This window comes from Eschrichtius robustus, chromosome 14 (genome assembly GCF_028021215.1).
Source record: "Eschrichtius robustus isolate mEscRob2 chromosome 14, mEscRob2.pri, whole genome shotgun sequence".
NCBI classification, from domain to species: Eukaryota; Metazoa; Chordata; class Mammalia; order Artiodactyla; family Eschrichtiidae; genus Eschrichtius; species Eschrichtius robustus.
In genome coordinates this window covers 27,518,847-27,534,401 of record NC_090837.1, presented here as the reverse complement: position 1 = coordinate 27,534,401, position 15,555 = coordinate 27,518,847, and the positions used below count along the sequence as shown (strand labels likewise).

At 61.5% G+C, this 15,555-nt stretch overlaps 2 protein-coding genes across 3 annotated transcripts; one reads left to right on the top strand and one right to left on the bottom strand.

Annotated features, from left to right (window-relative positions):
• The first annotated feature begins 1,027 nt into the window (after positions 1-1,027).
• Positions 1,028-10,785, top strand: ESS2 (ess-2 splicing factor homolog). Of its 2 annotated transcripts, XM_068563588.1 has the most exons (11): positions 1,028-1,180; positions 2,184-2,352; positions 2,444-2,545; positions 3,405-3,530; positions 4,319-4,488; positions 4,592-4,709; positions 4,986-5,119; positions 5,745-5,847; positions 7,326-7,435; positions 9,693-9,808; positions 10,216-10,785. In XM_068563588.1, exons 1-11 carry the CDS (start codon positions 1,046-1,048, stop codon positions 10,493-10,495), a joined length of 1,563 nt encoding a protein of 520 aa, XP_068419689.1. In that variant the 5' UTR covers positions 1,028-1,045; the 3' UTR covers positions 10,496-10,785. The 2 variants fall into 2 exon arrangements, with proteins under 2 accessions (XP_068419689.1, XP_068419690.1); XM_068563589.1 differs by lacking the exon at positions 3,405-3,530.
• Positions 10,786-12,443: 1,658 nt separating this feature from the next.
• TSSK2 (testis specific serine kinase 2) lies at positions 12,444-13,532 on the bottom strand. The gene has a single exon (XM_068563378.1). It carries the CDS (start codon positions 13,530-13,532, stop codon positions 12,444-12,446), a length of 1,089 nt encoding a protein of 362 aa, XP_068419479.1.
• Between the last annotated feature and the right edge of the window lie 2,023 nt (positions 13,533-15,555).

Below are 15,555 nucleotides of genomic sequence, written 5' to 3'. Positions count from 1 at the left end.
TTGTTTGTGGGATGATCTGATTAGTGTCTGTCTTCTGCATTCAACTCTCAGCTCCACAAGGGGAGGAATTATACCATGGAGTCCCCACTGAATTGTACTGAATCGTTCTGGGGCAGAAATTGTTTGACATAATTTACAACCTTTTGGGAAGAAATGATCTTCCCTGAGAAATGCTTAGACAATTTTCTTGTCCATTTCAATGAGGATTAGCCTTCTGGGAAGCCAACTCTGGCACTTAGGCACCAGACATTTCTTTTCTTGCATAAACTTTGAATAAAAAGTTTGAAACTCATACATAACCAAAATTCCGGAAGCGTATTTTTTTAGATAACATAGAAGCGTATATTGATTATTTGCGAGAAATTAGAAGTCCAAGGCCTTCCAATTCCGTAGTGCTGTAATTTTTTTTTTAATTAATTTATTTATTTGTATTTTTTTATCTTATAAATTTATTTATATTTATTTATTTTTGGCTGCTTTGCATCTTCGTTGCTGCGCACGGGCTTTCTCTAGTTGCGGCGAGTGGGGGCTACACTTCCATGCGGTGCACGGGCTTCTCATTGCGGTGGCTTCTCTTGTTGCCGAGCACGGGTTCTAGGTGCGTGGGCTTCATTAGTTGCAGCACGCGGGCTCAGTAGTTGTGGCTCACAAGCTTAGTTGCTCCGCGGCATGTGGGATCTTCCCGGGCCAGGGCTCGAACCCGTGTCGCCTGCATTAGCAGGCGGATTCTTAACCACTGCACCACCAGGGAAGTCCCAGTGCTGTAATTTTTCACGACTAGCGGGAGCAACACGCCCCTAGCCCCTACCGCAGCGCCCCGTGGCTCCCACAGCCCAGATACTAAAGACCAGAGCGGGGCGGGACGAAGACTACAACTCCCATAAAGCTCAGGGCTCATGGTGACGTCAGCACGGAGCGCGGGCCGGCCTTCGAAACGCGCGGCTACCCCGTTGGTAGGGCTGTTTCAGGCGCTTGCGCAGCTGGAGCTCCCCGCCCCCCCCGGCCTGCGCCGCGCCTGCGCCGCCGGGGCGGTACTGGGATAGCGATGGAGACACCCGGCGCTCCGGTCCGGGCCGTGCTGGTGCCCGCGGCGTCCGGGCCCCGGAGGAAGCGCGCCGCCGGAGAGGCCGGGGCTCCGACGAGCAGGCAGCGGGTCCTGGACGAGGAGGAGTACATCGAGGTAGGGCTCGGCGTGGACGCCAGCGATTTCCAGGCCCATTCCCTGACCCGCGCTCCCCCGCCCCGCGCTCCCCCCGGGCCGCTTCCTGGGTAACGACGCTCTTGTCCGCTCGCGAAGGTGGAGCAGCCCGAGTCTCTGCCCTCGGGATGTGGACAGTCGGGGGGACAAACAAGCACAGTGTGGAGCGAGGTGTCCCTGCTGTCAGGGAGCAGAAGGGGCGGGTGTCAGGGAAACAAGGTTCTATTAAAGGGTCAGTAGGAATTTGGGAGGATGGCGATAAAGAGGGTTTCTTGGAGAGCGATAATGGCAAGTGTTAAGGCTGGGGGTCTTGGAAACGGGCTGCCACTGTGGCAGCATCATTGAGCGGGTGAGCATCCCACCGCCCTTGAAGTAGGAGGAGCTGGCACGGGGCTGGGAGAAAGTTGGTTAAGTTCGGGAAGCTGCTGGGATGTGCAGGCAGGTGACGTTAGTGGGCAGCTGGGTGTGCAGACGTGCAGCTCAGGGGCAAGTCTGGCTGGAGGTGCGGAGCTGGGAATCTCCACCAGTGCTGGTGGTGGGGTGACTGGCTGAAGGCATCCCGGTGAAGGATTCAGACTGGAAATAGGAGATCATGGGTGGAATGAAGGTGGCAATACGCACATTGGTCCAGCTGGTGTGGAGGTGGAGCCAGCAAAGGAGAATGAAAGTGACCAGTTAGTGAGGGAGAGAGAAGGCTTTGAAAGTGCACCCAATGGGAGTTCCCTGGAGGTCCAGTGGTTAGGACTCCACGCTCTCACTGCCAAGGGCCTGGGTTCAATCCCTGGTAGAGTAACTAAGGTCCCACATCCCACAAGCAGCACAGCGTGGCCAAAAAAAAAAAAAAAAAATTACAGCACTACGTTCCCCCAAGTTCTGGGGGTTCTTGGTCTGGACAGAGGTTAGGGGCCTCACACGTACCCTGTGGGCTGAGTGGCAGGGGAGAGGCAGACGGGAGCTCTGACTTGTGTTCTGATTGAGCCTTTAGGGCCTCCAGACGGTCATCCAGAGGGACTTCTTTCCTGATGTGGAGAAGCTGCAGGCACAGAAGGAGTACCTGGAGGCCGAGGAGAATGGAGACCTGGAACGGATGCGCCAGATCGCCATCAAGTTTGGCTCTGCCCTGGGCAAGATGTCCCGAGAGCCCCCTCCGCCCTGTAAGAGGAGTCCTGTGGGGGGGCGGGAGGGGACTCCCGCTGAACTGTTGCTTCAGGCTCCCTCCAATCTCCATCCCCTCTCTTCCCCCAGATGTGACTCCAGCCACATTTGAAACCCCTGAGGTGCACACGGGCACCGGGGTGGTGGGCAGTAAGGCCCGGGGCCGAGGCCACAGCCTGGAGGACGGCGATGGTGAGTGAGCGCCCCATTTCCCTCACACTGTTGGGTTTGCCTGGGGACCTCCTCTGTGGGGCCCTGGGGTGTTCAGGGGAAGGCTCCTTCTTGTCCCTGAGGGTCTCTCCTTAAAGGGCAACCCACGGGGTCTAGGAGGCAGAAGATCTGGGTCCAGCTCCCAAACGTGGGGGTCATCTGAGCCTCCGGCCCTCCTCTGTGGCATGGGAATCTCGCCCCCCCTCTTGCTGGCCTGCTCACTCTACCAACCTTTGTCCGGGGGGCGTCATGAGCCTGGGGCGGGGGCTCCTTCCCTCGCTGCCTCCTTCAGATGCCTCAGGGCCTCTGCACTTGCTTCTCCTGAGCTGGTCGCCCCCTGTGGGTGACTGCATGGCTGCTCCTTCTCTTCCTTCAGGTCTCTGCTCAGATGCTGCCTGTCAGGGAACCTTCCCTGACCTCCCAGCGCAGTCACTCACCCTGTGCTCTGTGATTTGCCACCTGGCTCTGTTTTCTTGCCGGAGGACACGCCAGTTTAAAAGGCGTTTCTGTTTGTTTACCGTTTCTCCCTCCACAAGAGCAGGTCCTTTTGCTCCTGTCTGCATGCCCTGCACCTAGGGTGTGCCTGGGCCTCCGGGTCTCCAACACGCTTACTGGAGTGTAAAGATTCATCCTGACTTTTCCGGGGAGCCTTCCCCAGAAGGAGCGTCTTGGGCCCTGTGAACAGTGTGCTGTGGGCCTCCTCGCAGTCGGTGCTTCATCCGGGGTGGACATGTGTGTGTGTAGATGGCCATGAGCTGCTCTCTACCAGCGTCGCGTCTACAGTGTGCTCCGCTGGCAGTGGTGCCCTGTGCGAGCACATGTGTGACGTTTTCTGCTCCAGAACCCAGCCTCCTGCCAGTCACAGCGCGTCCTGTGTGTCCTCAGAGCGTGGTTCTCCGTTGCGATGTGGCTCGAGAATCACAGGCTGTTGGCAGATTCCTTTCCTTTGAATCCCCCTTACTTTTCGGTAAATGCAGGAATCCCCTGAGTAACCTGAGCGTAGGCACCATGTAGTTCACGGTTGCAGGCGAGGGGACGGAGGCTCAGGAGGGCAGTAACCTCTGCAGGTCCCAGAGCTTTTGGTGGAGGGACGGGGTCTGAGTGCCCACCTTTCTGACACTCGTCTTGACCTTTTAGGCACAATGCTTTGCACGCTGCCTGGCAGGTGGTAGGGGGTGGAGTAGAGGCCCTCCCCCGTCGTCCCCACCGCATCTGCACTGCTGTATGCAGTGCTGCACCGCCTCAGCGGGCTGCCCTTTCACTGGCAGCGGCCAGGGCGGCCCGGGGTGTGGCCCAGTGCCTGTTAGGTACCCCCCCGCCCACTGCTAGATAATACAGGGTCCTTGCCATCAGGTCCGCTAGCGGGTCACGAGGCTTAGGTGACAGTCACCCCCCTGTAGCACAGGTACCAAGAAGAGAGGGAGTCAGGATAAGGGGCAGGGGGACAGCCCAGGGTTTTGGAGGCACGGCCTACAGAACAGGCACTGTTTTGGTGTGGGAGGACCCCCTGTGATCATGCTGCTCTAACGCCCGACGCCCCCTCCCGGCCTGAGTCAGAGTGCACTCTTCACTGGTATCCAGCAGATGGGAAGGGCCCCTGGGGCCTCCCTGGGCAGCTGGGGGAGTTGATTGCCCCCAAGGGGGTGTTGTCTGGCAGTGTGGGTTCCCACAGACAGACCCACGGCCAGAGAGAGGGTTTCTGGGACCGAGTGACTGCATGATGGTTTCGTGTCACCTGCCCGCACCCCTGCGCAGGAGAGGCCACAGAGGAGGAGGAAAGGGAACCCCTGCCCAGCCTGGACGTCTTCCTGAGCCGGTACACGAGCGAGGACAACGCCTCCTTCCAGGAGATCATGGAGGTGGCCAAGGAGAAGAGCCGGGCGCGCCACTCATGGCTCTACCAGGCCGAGGAGGAGTTTGAGAAGGTGCCCTGGTGCAGGGTCAGCGGTACCCACTCGGGTTGGGGGTCCCTGGGCCAGGGCCCAGGGCCAGGGGTCCTCCCTGACCCTCGCTCCCACCATGACGCAGAGGCAGAAGGATAATCTCGCGCTCCCGTCGGCAGAGTGCCAAGCCGTGGAGAGTGGCCAGGCTGGTGTGGAGACCTGGAAGTACAAGGCCAAGAACTCCCTCATGTACTACCCAGAGGGTGAGCGGTGGGCCGGGCGGGGGCGCAGGCTGGGGCCGAAGGTTTGGATTGGCTTTTGGGAGTGTGTGTCTGTGCCCCCTGTACTCTGGGCCTTTGGGGGTCCCGGTCCATTTCAGGGCAGGCAGGTTCGCCTGTGGAGTCTGTGCGGTTGTGTGGCTCCCCCGGCTGCATTCAGGCTGTGCTCCGTGGGGAACCAGCTCCTCTCCCTCAGGCCCTGAGTGAGGGACGGGGGGCCTGCCCACCCTGACGCTGAGGCGATTCTGCTCCCGCTGCCAGGCGTCCCCGACGAAGAGCAGCTCTTCAAGAAGCCACGGCAGGTGGTGCATAAGAACACCCGCTTCCTCAGGGACCCCTTTAGCCAGGCCCTCAGCAGGTCCCAGCTGCAGCAGGCCGCTGCCCTCAACGCCCAGGTGAGGGGCCGGGCCAGCGGGGTGGCATGGGCATCCCTGCCTTTCTGGTCCTGGCCACCCCCATACGTTAGGACTGTCCTTGGGCTCAGCAGGGCTCGGCGGTGCGGGTGTGTCTGGGTCCCTATGTGGCGGGGTCTGAGTCTCTTCTCCATTCGTGGGGGCTTCGATCAGACACGTTCTGTGGGTCAGGTCTGTGCCAGTTCCCGTGGGGTGTGCTGGGCTCGGTGTGGCAGACAGCAGAGGTTCCTGACCTCAGATTTACTGCAGGGCGGTGACTCTGGCGGTCATGGCGTTGAGGAGGTGGGAGGTGGGGGGACTGTTTTGGAGACTTTTACAGGTGCCTTGTGGGAGCCATCAGAGCACAGTTGCCCCGGTTAGCATAGCCCCCCGCAGGGCCCTGAAGTTAGTGGCCCCTGAAGGTAACGCATGTCAGGTGTGGCCCGGCGTGGAAGGCGGAGGTGCTTCCTCACTTGGTTGCCGCTCTGACAGGTCCTCAAGGTCCTTGCAAGGGCCAGGGTCCTCCCCGCTTCCCCTGGGTCTGCACCCAGGAAGGGGGGGTGGGCAGCCTCTGTTCAGCCAGCGGGGATGGCCTGGGCCCCTGACACCACCTCTTCTCTCGGTCCAGCACAAACAGGGCAAGGTGGGCCCGGATGGCAAGGAGCTTATCCCCCAGGAGTCCCCTCGCGTGGGCGGATTTGGATTCATTGCCACGCCTTCTCCTGCCCCTGGTGAGAAACACACCCGCTGGTGGGACGGCCCGGGGGGAGGTGGGCTGCCCGGCTGGCCTGGCACTCCTGGCGCTCCCCTGGGTCTGCACTGTGCCTCATGTGACTCGGGCCCAGGGTCCCATCTGTGCCAGGGCCGAACAGGGCTGTGGGTGGATGGGCTCTCAGGCAGGCCCGACCTGGGACGTGTGGGGCCAGCTGGTCTAGCTGGGTGGTTCCTGTGGCTCACCCTGAGCTCAGCGGGACAGACTGGCCTGGTGAGCAGGCGGAGGGGCTCTGGGGGGAGGCCGGTGAGTCCAGTGGGTGCTGGACAGGCGTCCTTTTTTAAAATTTTATTTATTTATTTATTTATCCATTTATTTCATTTTTGGCTGCATTGGGTCTTAGCTGCTGCATGCGGGTTTTTTCTAGTTGCTGAGAGCGGGGGCTACTCTTTATTGCTGTGCACAGGCTTCTCATTGCGGTAGCTTCTCTTGTTGTGGAGCGTGGGCTCTAGGCACGCAGGCTTCAGTAGTAGTGGTACATGGGCCTCAGTAGTTGTGGCTCGCGGGCTCTAGAGCGCAGGCTCAGTAGTTGCGGCGCGCAGGCTTCAGTAGTAGTGGCACATGGGCTTCAGTAGTTGTGGCTGGCGGGCTCTAGAGCGCAGGCTTAGTAGTTGTAGCGCACAGGCTTAGTTGCCCCACGGCATGTGGGATCTTCCCAGACCAGGGCTTGAACCCATGTCCCCTGCGTTGGCAAACGGATTCTTAACCATTGCACCACCAGGGAAGCCCCTGGGCAGGCATCCTGCGCATGGAAGCCAAGCTCAGTCTGCAGGAGACTGGGTGCACCTGGGCCTCCTGGGGCCGTGCCTGGCCCGTGCAGGTGGGCAGGACGGGCCTGAGGGGTCCTACAGGGCCACGTGTGCTTCCCTCAGGCCACCTGCCTTGTGCCACTGGCCTGGGCTGGGTGTCCCTGTCAGTCTTGGGTAGTTTTTCCTAGTTCTGGGTCTCACGTTAGCAGGTGTGCGGTGCTCACAAACCTAAGCCCAGAGATCACAGCAGGCGCACGAGACTCGGGGTGGCCTCCTGGGCACACGCTGGTCTCTCTCTGCGCCCAGGGACACCGGTGGCTGCGCCATGGCAAGGGCCTGTGGAGGCACCACGATTTGCCCAGGATCCTGGGAGGTTTGGGAGCCCTGGAAGGCCCCGGATCTCCTCCCTGCAGCGGGGTCCTGTGACTGTCCTCCGGGGGCCCCCTGGCCATGTGCTAGGATGGGGGTCTAACTCACCCAGCCCAGCTTCTCTGCGAAGCCCCCTACCCCAGGCTAAGCCCCACGGTGCAGGGGCATGGGCTGGCCTTGATGTTTCCCTCCGAGAAGTCAGAAGTGCTGGGTTCTGGTCCCGGGAAAGAGAGAGGGCAGCTGCTGGCCTTGGTGCTTGTGAGCTGCGACCCCCATCCGGGTCCCAGGCCTGAGCTGGCTGTGGGTTCTCCATCCGCAGGTGTGAACGAGTCCCCACTGATGACCTGGGGGGAGGTTGAGAACACGCCCTTGAGAGTCGAAGGATCTGAAACGCCCTACGTGGATAGGACGCCAGGGCCAGCCTTCAAGGTGGGTCACGGTGGGAGCAGCACGGGTGGACTCAGGGCCTCCTGAGCACCCATAGCTCCGTGCACAGCGGATGGGCTGCACACCTGGGCAGACCCTGCACTTCCACGTAGGACCAGGCACTGAGGACAGGCGTGGGCGGGTGGGTGGGTTGGGGGAGAGACTGGGGTGGGGGGTTCGAAGCACCAAGGCAGGGAGCTGCCGGGGCCGCTCCGAGCCTGCAGGCCCAGAGGATGGGGCTGTTCAGAGATGAGGGGTGGTCTCAGGTGGGCCAGGAACTCCTGCTGTGCTGCAGCCTGAGGGCGGGAAGGGTCCCAGAACCCTAGTGTCTGTGGGATGCGGCTATGTCCTCAGGAGGGCTGTGTCCTTGCAGAGAGAGGCCTCTGGTTACGGGAGAACCAGGTCAGGCGCCCCCAGCCCGGTGTCATAGGAGCAGTCAGAGTTGAGGTTCACAAGGCCTGGAGCCCAGGAGGAAGGCGGTTTGTGGGCCAGGCAGGCAGGTGAGGGGGCCGGATGGCAGGTGGTTTGTAGGGATGGGGTGGCCCGGGAAGGTGCCAGCGAACAGACAGGCAGGTGGGGACCCAGAGCAACATTGGGAAGGCAGGTCCCTGGTCTGCACACAGTTTGTGGGGAAACTAAGCGATGGGTGTGGTTTGGGGGGGAAGTGGGGGAGGTCCCCAGAGCCTTGCACGTACTGTCGGGTGCTGGGGGGGGTTGCTGGTGGCAGAGGTGGGTGGTGCCACAGAGGCTGAAGGCTGCAGGGTCACGTCATCTGCTTTGAAGCCCCAAAGAATGGGGCACGGAATTTGGAATTCACATAGGTCTGCGGAGGGGACAGGGTCACGGGTCTCTTTAAACACAGGCAACACCAGTGTGGAATGCAAAGGAAAAAGTGTCAGTCACTGTAGCAACAGAAACATACAATCATAGGAGCGACTGGCTTGGAGAGAAAGCACAGACCTGTGCGGCAGAAACCTGGTGGCTGAGGGGCGGGTGCTTCCCCAGTGCAAGGGTGACGTGTGGCCAGACAGCGTGTGCGGGGCCCAGGCACCTTGGTTCTCAGCCTGGGATGTGGCGACAGCTGAGAAAAACTTGCAGTGGGATGTGTGCCGTCAGGCGTTGAAGCAAGCCACCCTTGGCAGGTGGGTCAGGCCTGAGCCTGGTCCCAGTGCCCAGGCAGGATTTGGGGCACCGTGCTGAGTGTGTGGAGCTAGGGTAACAAGCCAGGCCCTCAGTGTACACGGCAGGATGAGTTCCGGGAAGATGGAAAAGTTGAATGTTAAAACAACAAATGTTAAACCTCAGAATAACATACCAGTCGACGTTTAATGTGACGTTGAGGCAGGAAGGCTTTCTAAACACGACAGCAAAGGGAGAAATCACGAAGGGAGTGGGGGCTGGATCGCGCTACGGGAAGATGACAACCCCGAGTACAGCGGAAAACGTCAAAAGTAAAACTACAAGCAGATAACTGAAAAGAAATCTGAACGGTGTACGTTAACTCAGCCAATGTAGATGAAACTCCTGCAAGAGAGAAAGGAAACAAAAAACCAATAGAAAGACAGGCCCAGGGACTTCCCTGGTGGTCCAGTGGTGGAGAGTATGCCTTACAATGCGGGGGGCGCGGGTTATATCCCTGGCCGGGGAACTGGGATCCCACATGCTGCAGGGCAACTAAGCCCACACACCACAACTACTGAGCTCACGCACCTCAACGAGAGAGCCCGCGTGCTGCAAACTACAGAGCCCACGCACTCTGCAGCCTGCACGCCACAACTAGAGAAGAGAAAAACCCGCATGCCACAACTAGAGAGAAGCCCGTGCGCCACAACGAAGATCCTACATCCCTCAACGAAGATCCCGTGTGCCGCAACTAGGACCTGACGCAAGCAAAAAGAAAATAAAATTAAATAAATAAATCTTTAAAACAAACGAACAGAAAGACAGGCCCACAAAACATTTCTTGAAGTTCTCTATGGAAACGCAGAGACTGGTACACCCTGGCAGTCAGACAAAGGCATATTGAAACAGGCCCTTTTCCTGGAAGGGGGTCACAGGTGCCTGACCGGGCAGTGCCGGCTTCATGAAGAACCCAGGTGGGCCTTGGGCGGGTGGGCAGCTCAGGCTGGCTGGGGGCTTTCAGGGGCAGCGATGGTGGGCTGTTGGGACCGCAGGGGCCACGGGAAGAGGCCGGCGCCCCCGCGGCAAGGACTCCCTGGCTGGGTAGTGGCCCAGCCCCCCCACGCCTGCTGTCTTTTAGATCCTGGAGCCAGGACGCAGGGAGCGGCTGGGGCTGAAGATGGCCAACGAGGCTGCCGCCAAGAACCGGGCCAAGAAGCAGGAGGCCTTGCGGAGGGCGACGGAGAACCTAGCCAGGTGAGGGTGGCCCAGCCCCTGCAGTGGGCCCTCTCAGGGCCGGGGCCTGTGGCCGTCCCTCCGGCCGGAGCGGGGCCCTCTCCGCCTCATGCACGGCCTCCTCCTCCCGCGTACCTGCGGCGCCTTTAGGCCCGTTGTCCCCACTGAGCTCCTGTCCACCCCGTGGAGTCGGTGTTATCGCTGCCCTCGGAGAGGGTTGGGGTCCACTGCAGCCTCTCAGCCGAGGGCAGCCACACCCCTCGACTGCAGGCTCAGGCTCACTGTCTGGGCCAGGCCATCCAGGTCCCCACCCAGAATGATCACACATCTCCTGGGAGCCTTCCTGTGGGGCCAAGGGAGGCCCTGCTGCGGGGAGAGCCCGGTCGGGCCTAATCCTGCCTCTCACCCACCCCTTCCTTCCGCTGCAGCCTCACCCCCAAAGGCCTGAGCCCAGCCATGTCTCCAGCCCTGCAACGCCTCGTGAGCAGGACAGCCAGCAAGTACACGGACCGGGCCCTGCGTGCCAGCTACACACCGTCCCCAGCACGCTCTACCCACCTCAAGACCCCAGCCGGCGGGCCCCAGACCCCGACGAGCACACCGGCTCCTGCCTCTGCCACACGCACCCCCCTCAGCCAGGATCCGGCCTGCATCACGGACAACTTGCTGCAGCTCCCCGCCCGGCGCAAAGCCTCAGACTTCTTCTAGTCCGTCCTGGGCTGGGCCCGCGGGAGCTTCGTGGAGCCCTCAGGGCAGCTCTCTGCCCAGCAGAGGACTCTGGCTTTCTGGGGACCCAGGCCTGAGCCCGAAGCAGCGAGCATCCCAGGAGACCCAGAAGACAGGTGCTGGGCTGGCACAGGACCTGCCCCGTGGCCTTGGGGAGCATCCCAGGGCCTTGCTGACACGCTTTTCTGTCGAACCCCAACCTGTTCCTATTTAATCCTCATTAAAGAGCATCTACAGCTCAGCAGGGCTGCCTCTCCGCCCTGTGGCCTGCGCGCCCTGGGGTCACCCTCGTGCCTGCATCGCACCTGCATCCTGCGCTCAGGACCGCAGACCTCCTGGGAGGAGGCTGCTGGGTGGTGACCCTCGGAGGGCCGGGGTGTCCAGCCTTTCTTGCTGCTGCCTGTGTTGCTTCCGGTGGTGCCTCCAGGGCTGGGGACCTGCCTCTGAGCTGAGCTCACAGCCCTTCGGTCCACCCTTGGGGAGGGCAGAGCCCTTGGCAGTTGTGCCCCACGTTTTCCTGCATGAAGAGCTGGTCCCTGGTCCCCCCACCGCCAGGTTCACCCAGGCTCTGGGCCCAGGTCCACAGCCTCCCTGGCCAGGCCTGACCTGCGTGGTTTGCTGGTGATACGGCTGCACGGGTCCTGCATGTGAGGCTGCTCCCTTGGGAGGCGCTTTCCCAGTGGCCTCAGCCATCACCTCCCAAGCACCTGGCTTCCAGCTCAGATGGCCAGGGCCGTCTCCATGTCCCCTCCCTCCCTCTGCTCGGGGCTCCAGGCCCTGCCTTCCACGTGCTGCTGGGTTGCCGGCCTCACCCCATTGTCACCCCACCAGCGAGACCCCCATGTAACAGTAACCTGGGCCACAGTGTCACAAGCAGTGGGGCTGGGCTCCACTTGGACCCGAGAGCGCCGTGGGCACCACGGGCGGGCACCTGCCTCTGGGCCCGAGGGTGTTGGTGCCTGACCCTGGAAGTCTTGGGGCCAGCTCCTCACAGGGAGGTGGGCTGGCTCCCAGACAGGCTCTTTAGGCCTCAGGTGGGGTCGGGTTGTGCTCAGAGAGGCAGCCTGGGGTCTGCTCAGATGGGAGCCCCTCGTGCTTTGAGCACGTGCACCCTGCAATGGGCCATCCTCATGCTCCCTGGAGGCTGCCTGGGCACCAGCTGGCCCGCACTCCTCCTCAGAGAAGTCCTGCAAGTTCCTGGGAGCCAAGTCCTGGCTGTGCCCTGTGCCCCACCAAGGGGGCGGGGCTGGGACCGTCCAGGGTGAGGAAAGGGCCGCTTTGGGTGCTTTATTCTCCATAGAGAAGGGTGGGTTTGGCCCTGAGGGAGCCCCCAGCAAGTAGGGGGTGGAGGTCTGGGTGGGTGTGAGCGAGATGCGGGGCGCTGTCCAGGCAAGGCCACCAAAGACCAGGTGCTGACCACCTGGCAGGGATGGGGGTGATGGCTGATAAAGCATGAGGGCTGCTTGGCGGGGATAGGGCCAGGGGGAATGCCACTGGAAGGTCTCGGCTTCGGGGTCTCCCATCCCAACTGCGGGAACGAAGGGAGAGGGGGGTGTTGAAGGGCTGCCTGAGGTGGGGGTCTGGGCAGGGTGGGGAGGCATGTGGGGGCTTGGCGGGCGGGCGGCCGCGGAGTCCTTGCCCATGAGGCCTGGCCCCCACTCCAGATCCCCTGCGCCGCAGGGAGGGGACTGCTGAGCCCTAGAGAAAACGACTCCTCGCGGGCCTCTCTGCTGTATACACTCTGGTTTATTTGGTGGTCAGGATTTAACGTCTTTGCTACTAAGTGGAAGAAAGCTAATAGAACGTAATCAAAATAACGGTTTAATTGACGGATTTTACTTGTTCTTGGACCTGTGCCTTCTTCAGATTCTACCTCCTACTTAGCTTTCGGGGTGCTCATCGCGCCATGCCCCCCGGGCCCTCCGCACCGCTAGGTGCTCGCCTTCCCCACCTCGGCTCCGGAGACGTGATGGTCCTTCGCCCTGGAGGTCTCGGCCAGCCGGTCCTCCATCCTGTCCACGTTCTCGGGCACCACCAGCAGCCGGTGCTGGTTCTTGGCCCCCAGCTTGTGGTCGGGCTGGTGCTCAGGCTGGTGCTCGGGCCACGAGCCCAGCTGGGTGTCCAGTTTGCACTCAGCCCGGTACTTGCCTTCACCCTCCCTCTTGAAGGAGGCCAAAGACACGGCTTTGGGCTTGGGGGGCTGCAGCCATGAGTGGCTGAGGATCTCGTCGATGTGCAGCCGCCGGTTGACGTCCGGCTGCAGGATGCGGTAGATAAGGTCCTTGCACTCGCCTGTCAGGTTCTTGGAGCGTGGGAAGTCCACGCGGTGCTCCTTCTGGATGCGCAACATCTTCTTGATGTCCGAGTCGTCATAGGGCATGGAGCCACAGACCATGATGTAGAGGATCACACCCAGACTCCAGATGTCATACACCTTGGGCTGGTAGGGGATGCCCTGCAACACCTCAGGGGCCGCGTACGCCGCCGACCCACAGAAGGTCTTGCTGAGGATGATGCGCCCACTGCTGTCCCGCAGGCAGCGCTTGGAGAAGCCGAAGTCGGACAGCTTGATGTTGAAGTCTTTGTCGAGGAGAAGGTTCTCACACTTGAGGTCTCGGTGGACGACGTCCAGGTCGTGGCAGTACTTGACGGCGGAGGACAGCTGCCGGAACATCTTGCGTGCCACGTCCTCGTGGAGGGCCCCCCGGCACTTGATGAACTCGAGTAGGTCGCCCTGAACTCCGAGCTCCATGATGATGTAGATACGGCCGTCGGAGGTCTCAAAGATCTCGTAGGTCTTGATGATAGAGCGGTGGTTGACGGTCGCCAGGATGTCCATCTCCCGGGGAAGGAATCTCTCCACAAAGTCCGTGGGCGTCTTCTTGCGGTCGATGATCTTGACGGCCACGTTGAACTTGAGGCGCTCGGAGTAGGCGGATTTGACTTTTGCATATGAGCCCTTGCCCAGGTTGATGCCCACGATGTAACCCTTCTTCCTTAGGACTGCGGCATCATCCATGGTGCCAGGAGCGGCTGGCGCCGCTGCCCTCTACATCCCCTCCCCACCTGGGCCAGCAGGCATTGTCCTCGTTTGCACCGTGGGGAGCCGTCTGGCCAGTCTGGGCCTGCACTTGGAGGTGTGGAACACCCAGCATTGTCCCCCCGTGACTTCAGCCTGTGAAGTCATAAAGCCAGGCTGCCTGGAGTGGGGACTGGGCGGGGGACAGGCCCTGGAGCCCCGGAAATCAGGCTGGCCTGGCAGGAGTGCTGCTCCCTGCCTGCTGGAAGGAAGCTGGCGCCCAGGACTGTGGTGACCCGCACTGCTCTTCCTCCTTGCTGTGCTGCACTGTCCCAAGTCAGGCCCAGGGGACCGCCCAGGTCCAGCCAGCGTGCGGGCCCCATGCCCGTTTCCCTCTCCTGGATGTGGGGACTGACTCTGCAATGGCCTCTGTCCCACGAGGGCCAATTTCCTGCCGCTTCTTTGAGGTGTGATGAGCACCCCCTCTGGGGCTGTGTCTTTGGAACCCGCCGTGCCGGGGAGGGACTGCCCTGGTCCGGCCGGGCTGGCGGTGGTTCCAAGCCTGGGAGACAAGACCAGCTGTCCGGGGAGCAGGGGTGGGGTGGGGGTGGATCAGTGCTGTGGCGGCGAGCAGGGCGTGCTTGGGGCAGGGGGCAGCTCAGAGGCTGTGAGTGCCCAGCCCGGCAGCCCGATCCCCAGTGGGCTGGCAGATGAACGTTCCATTGGGGGGTGATAGGTCCAGGCAGGGAAGGGCGTTGGGGAGGGAAGGACATTCTGAGAATGGCTGAGTCCCAGAGTTAGGAGGAGGTGGAGGAGAGGGTCAGGGGACAGCTGCTGCAGGTCCCGGGGCAGGAGCAGCCAGAACCCAAGTCCCGTTTTCAGACGGGTCCTGGAAGAGCACATAGGGAAGGGGCTTTGGGGTGAGCGGAGGCTAGCTCCTATGACCAGGCACAGGGAGGCTGGACGGGGCAGGCCCGTGGGGAGGGGGACCGGCAACAGAGGGAGACTGGGTTCTGGTGCGTTGGCCAGTGAGTGGGCGGGGCCTCAGGTGGAGCCTTGGTGCTGCGGTCCCGGGGGTCTTGGGGGACGGCAGCACCCCTAGCACTGACAGTGAAGAGCAAGCACCTGGGTGAGGGGGGATCCTGAATTATGTCGCTGGGACCTTTGTGAGCTGTTGGAACCCTGGGAGGGCACATCATCTTTGCATCTCAGACTGTCTTTGCCCCTGGAAACAACGTGGAAACCCTTTTGTTCTTGCTTTGGGAAACGTGGCCTCCTGTAGCGTCTCCTCGGGTGCTTCGCAAGCCCTGCTGTCCACTTGTCTGTCCTCTGTAGTGCGTTGCCAGGACAGGAGGCGTGCCGTGTGTGTGCTCAGTTCTCCAGGGGTTGGGGGAGAGGAAGTCCTGTTTGTGGGTGGGTGGGTGGGTGGGAGTGACTGTGGAACCTGCATGCAGGGGATCAGCAGGGCTCCCCCAGGTGCCGGGAGGTGTGTTGTCCTGGCCGGAGCACAGCGCGTATACACACCTGGAGCGCGGAGAGCTCCCTGGCAGGAGGTCTGTGTGGAAGATCTCAGGGCAGGGCAGCCGGGTCCAGATGCCAGCGGGAGTGACTGGCCTGATGCCTGCCTTTCTCCTGGGGGCTTTGGTAGAAATGACCAGAACTTCACTCCTTTGTGTCGTAGAGGGGCCAGCTGCGAGGCCCCCAGGTCAGGCCCCGGAAGCCAGGCACCCTCCCCACCTGTCTCCCTCGCCCCCAGGTCTCTGTCGGGGGCACCCTGCACGTCTGCCCTCTTGGCCGACCCCACCGCCTGCTTTCCCCTTTGTTGTGGGTTCCGCTTCTCCACACCTGCCCTTGCCCAGGACAGTGTGGCCTCTTTGGTTCTTGGGGGACATGGATGGAGGAGACATGTGCCAGCATCAGGCCAGCGGACCTGCCGGGTGTGGAGCAGGCGGCTCTGCCCAGGATGTGCACGCAGGGGCAGGGGCTGCTGGTGCGCTGGGTTGGGGGGATGTTAGACTGGATA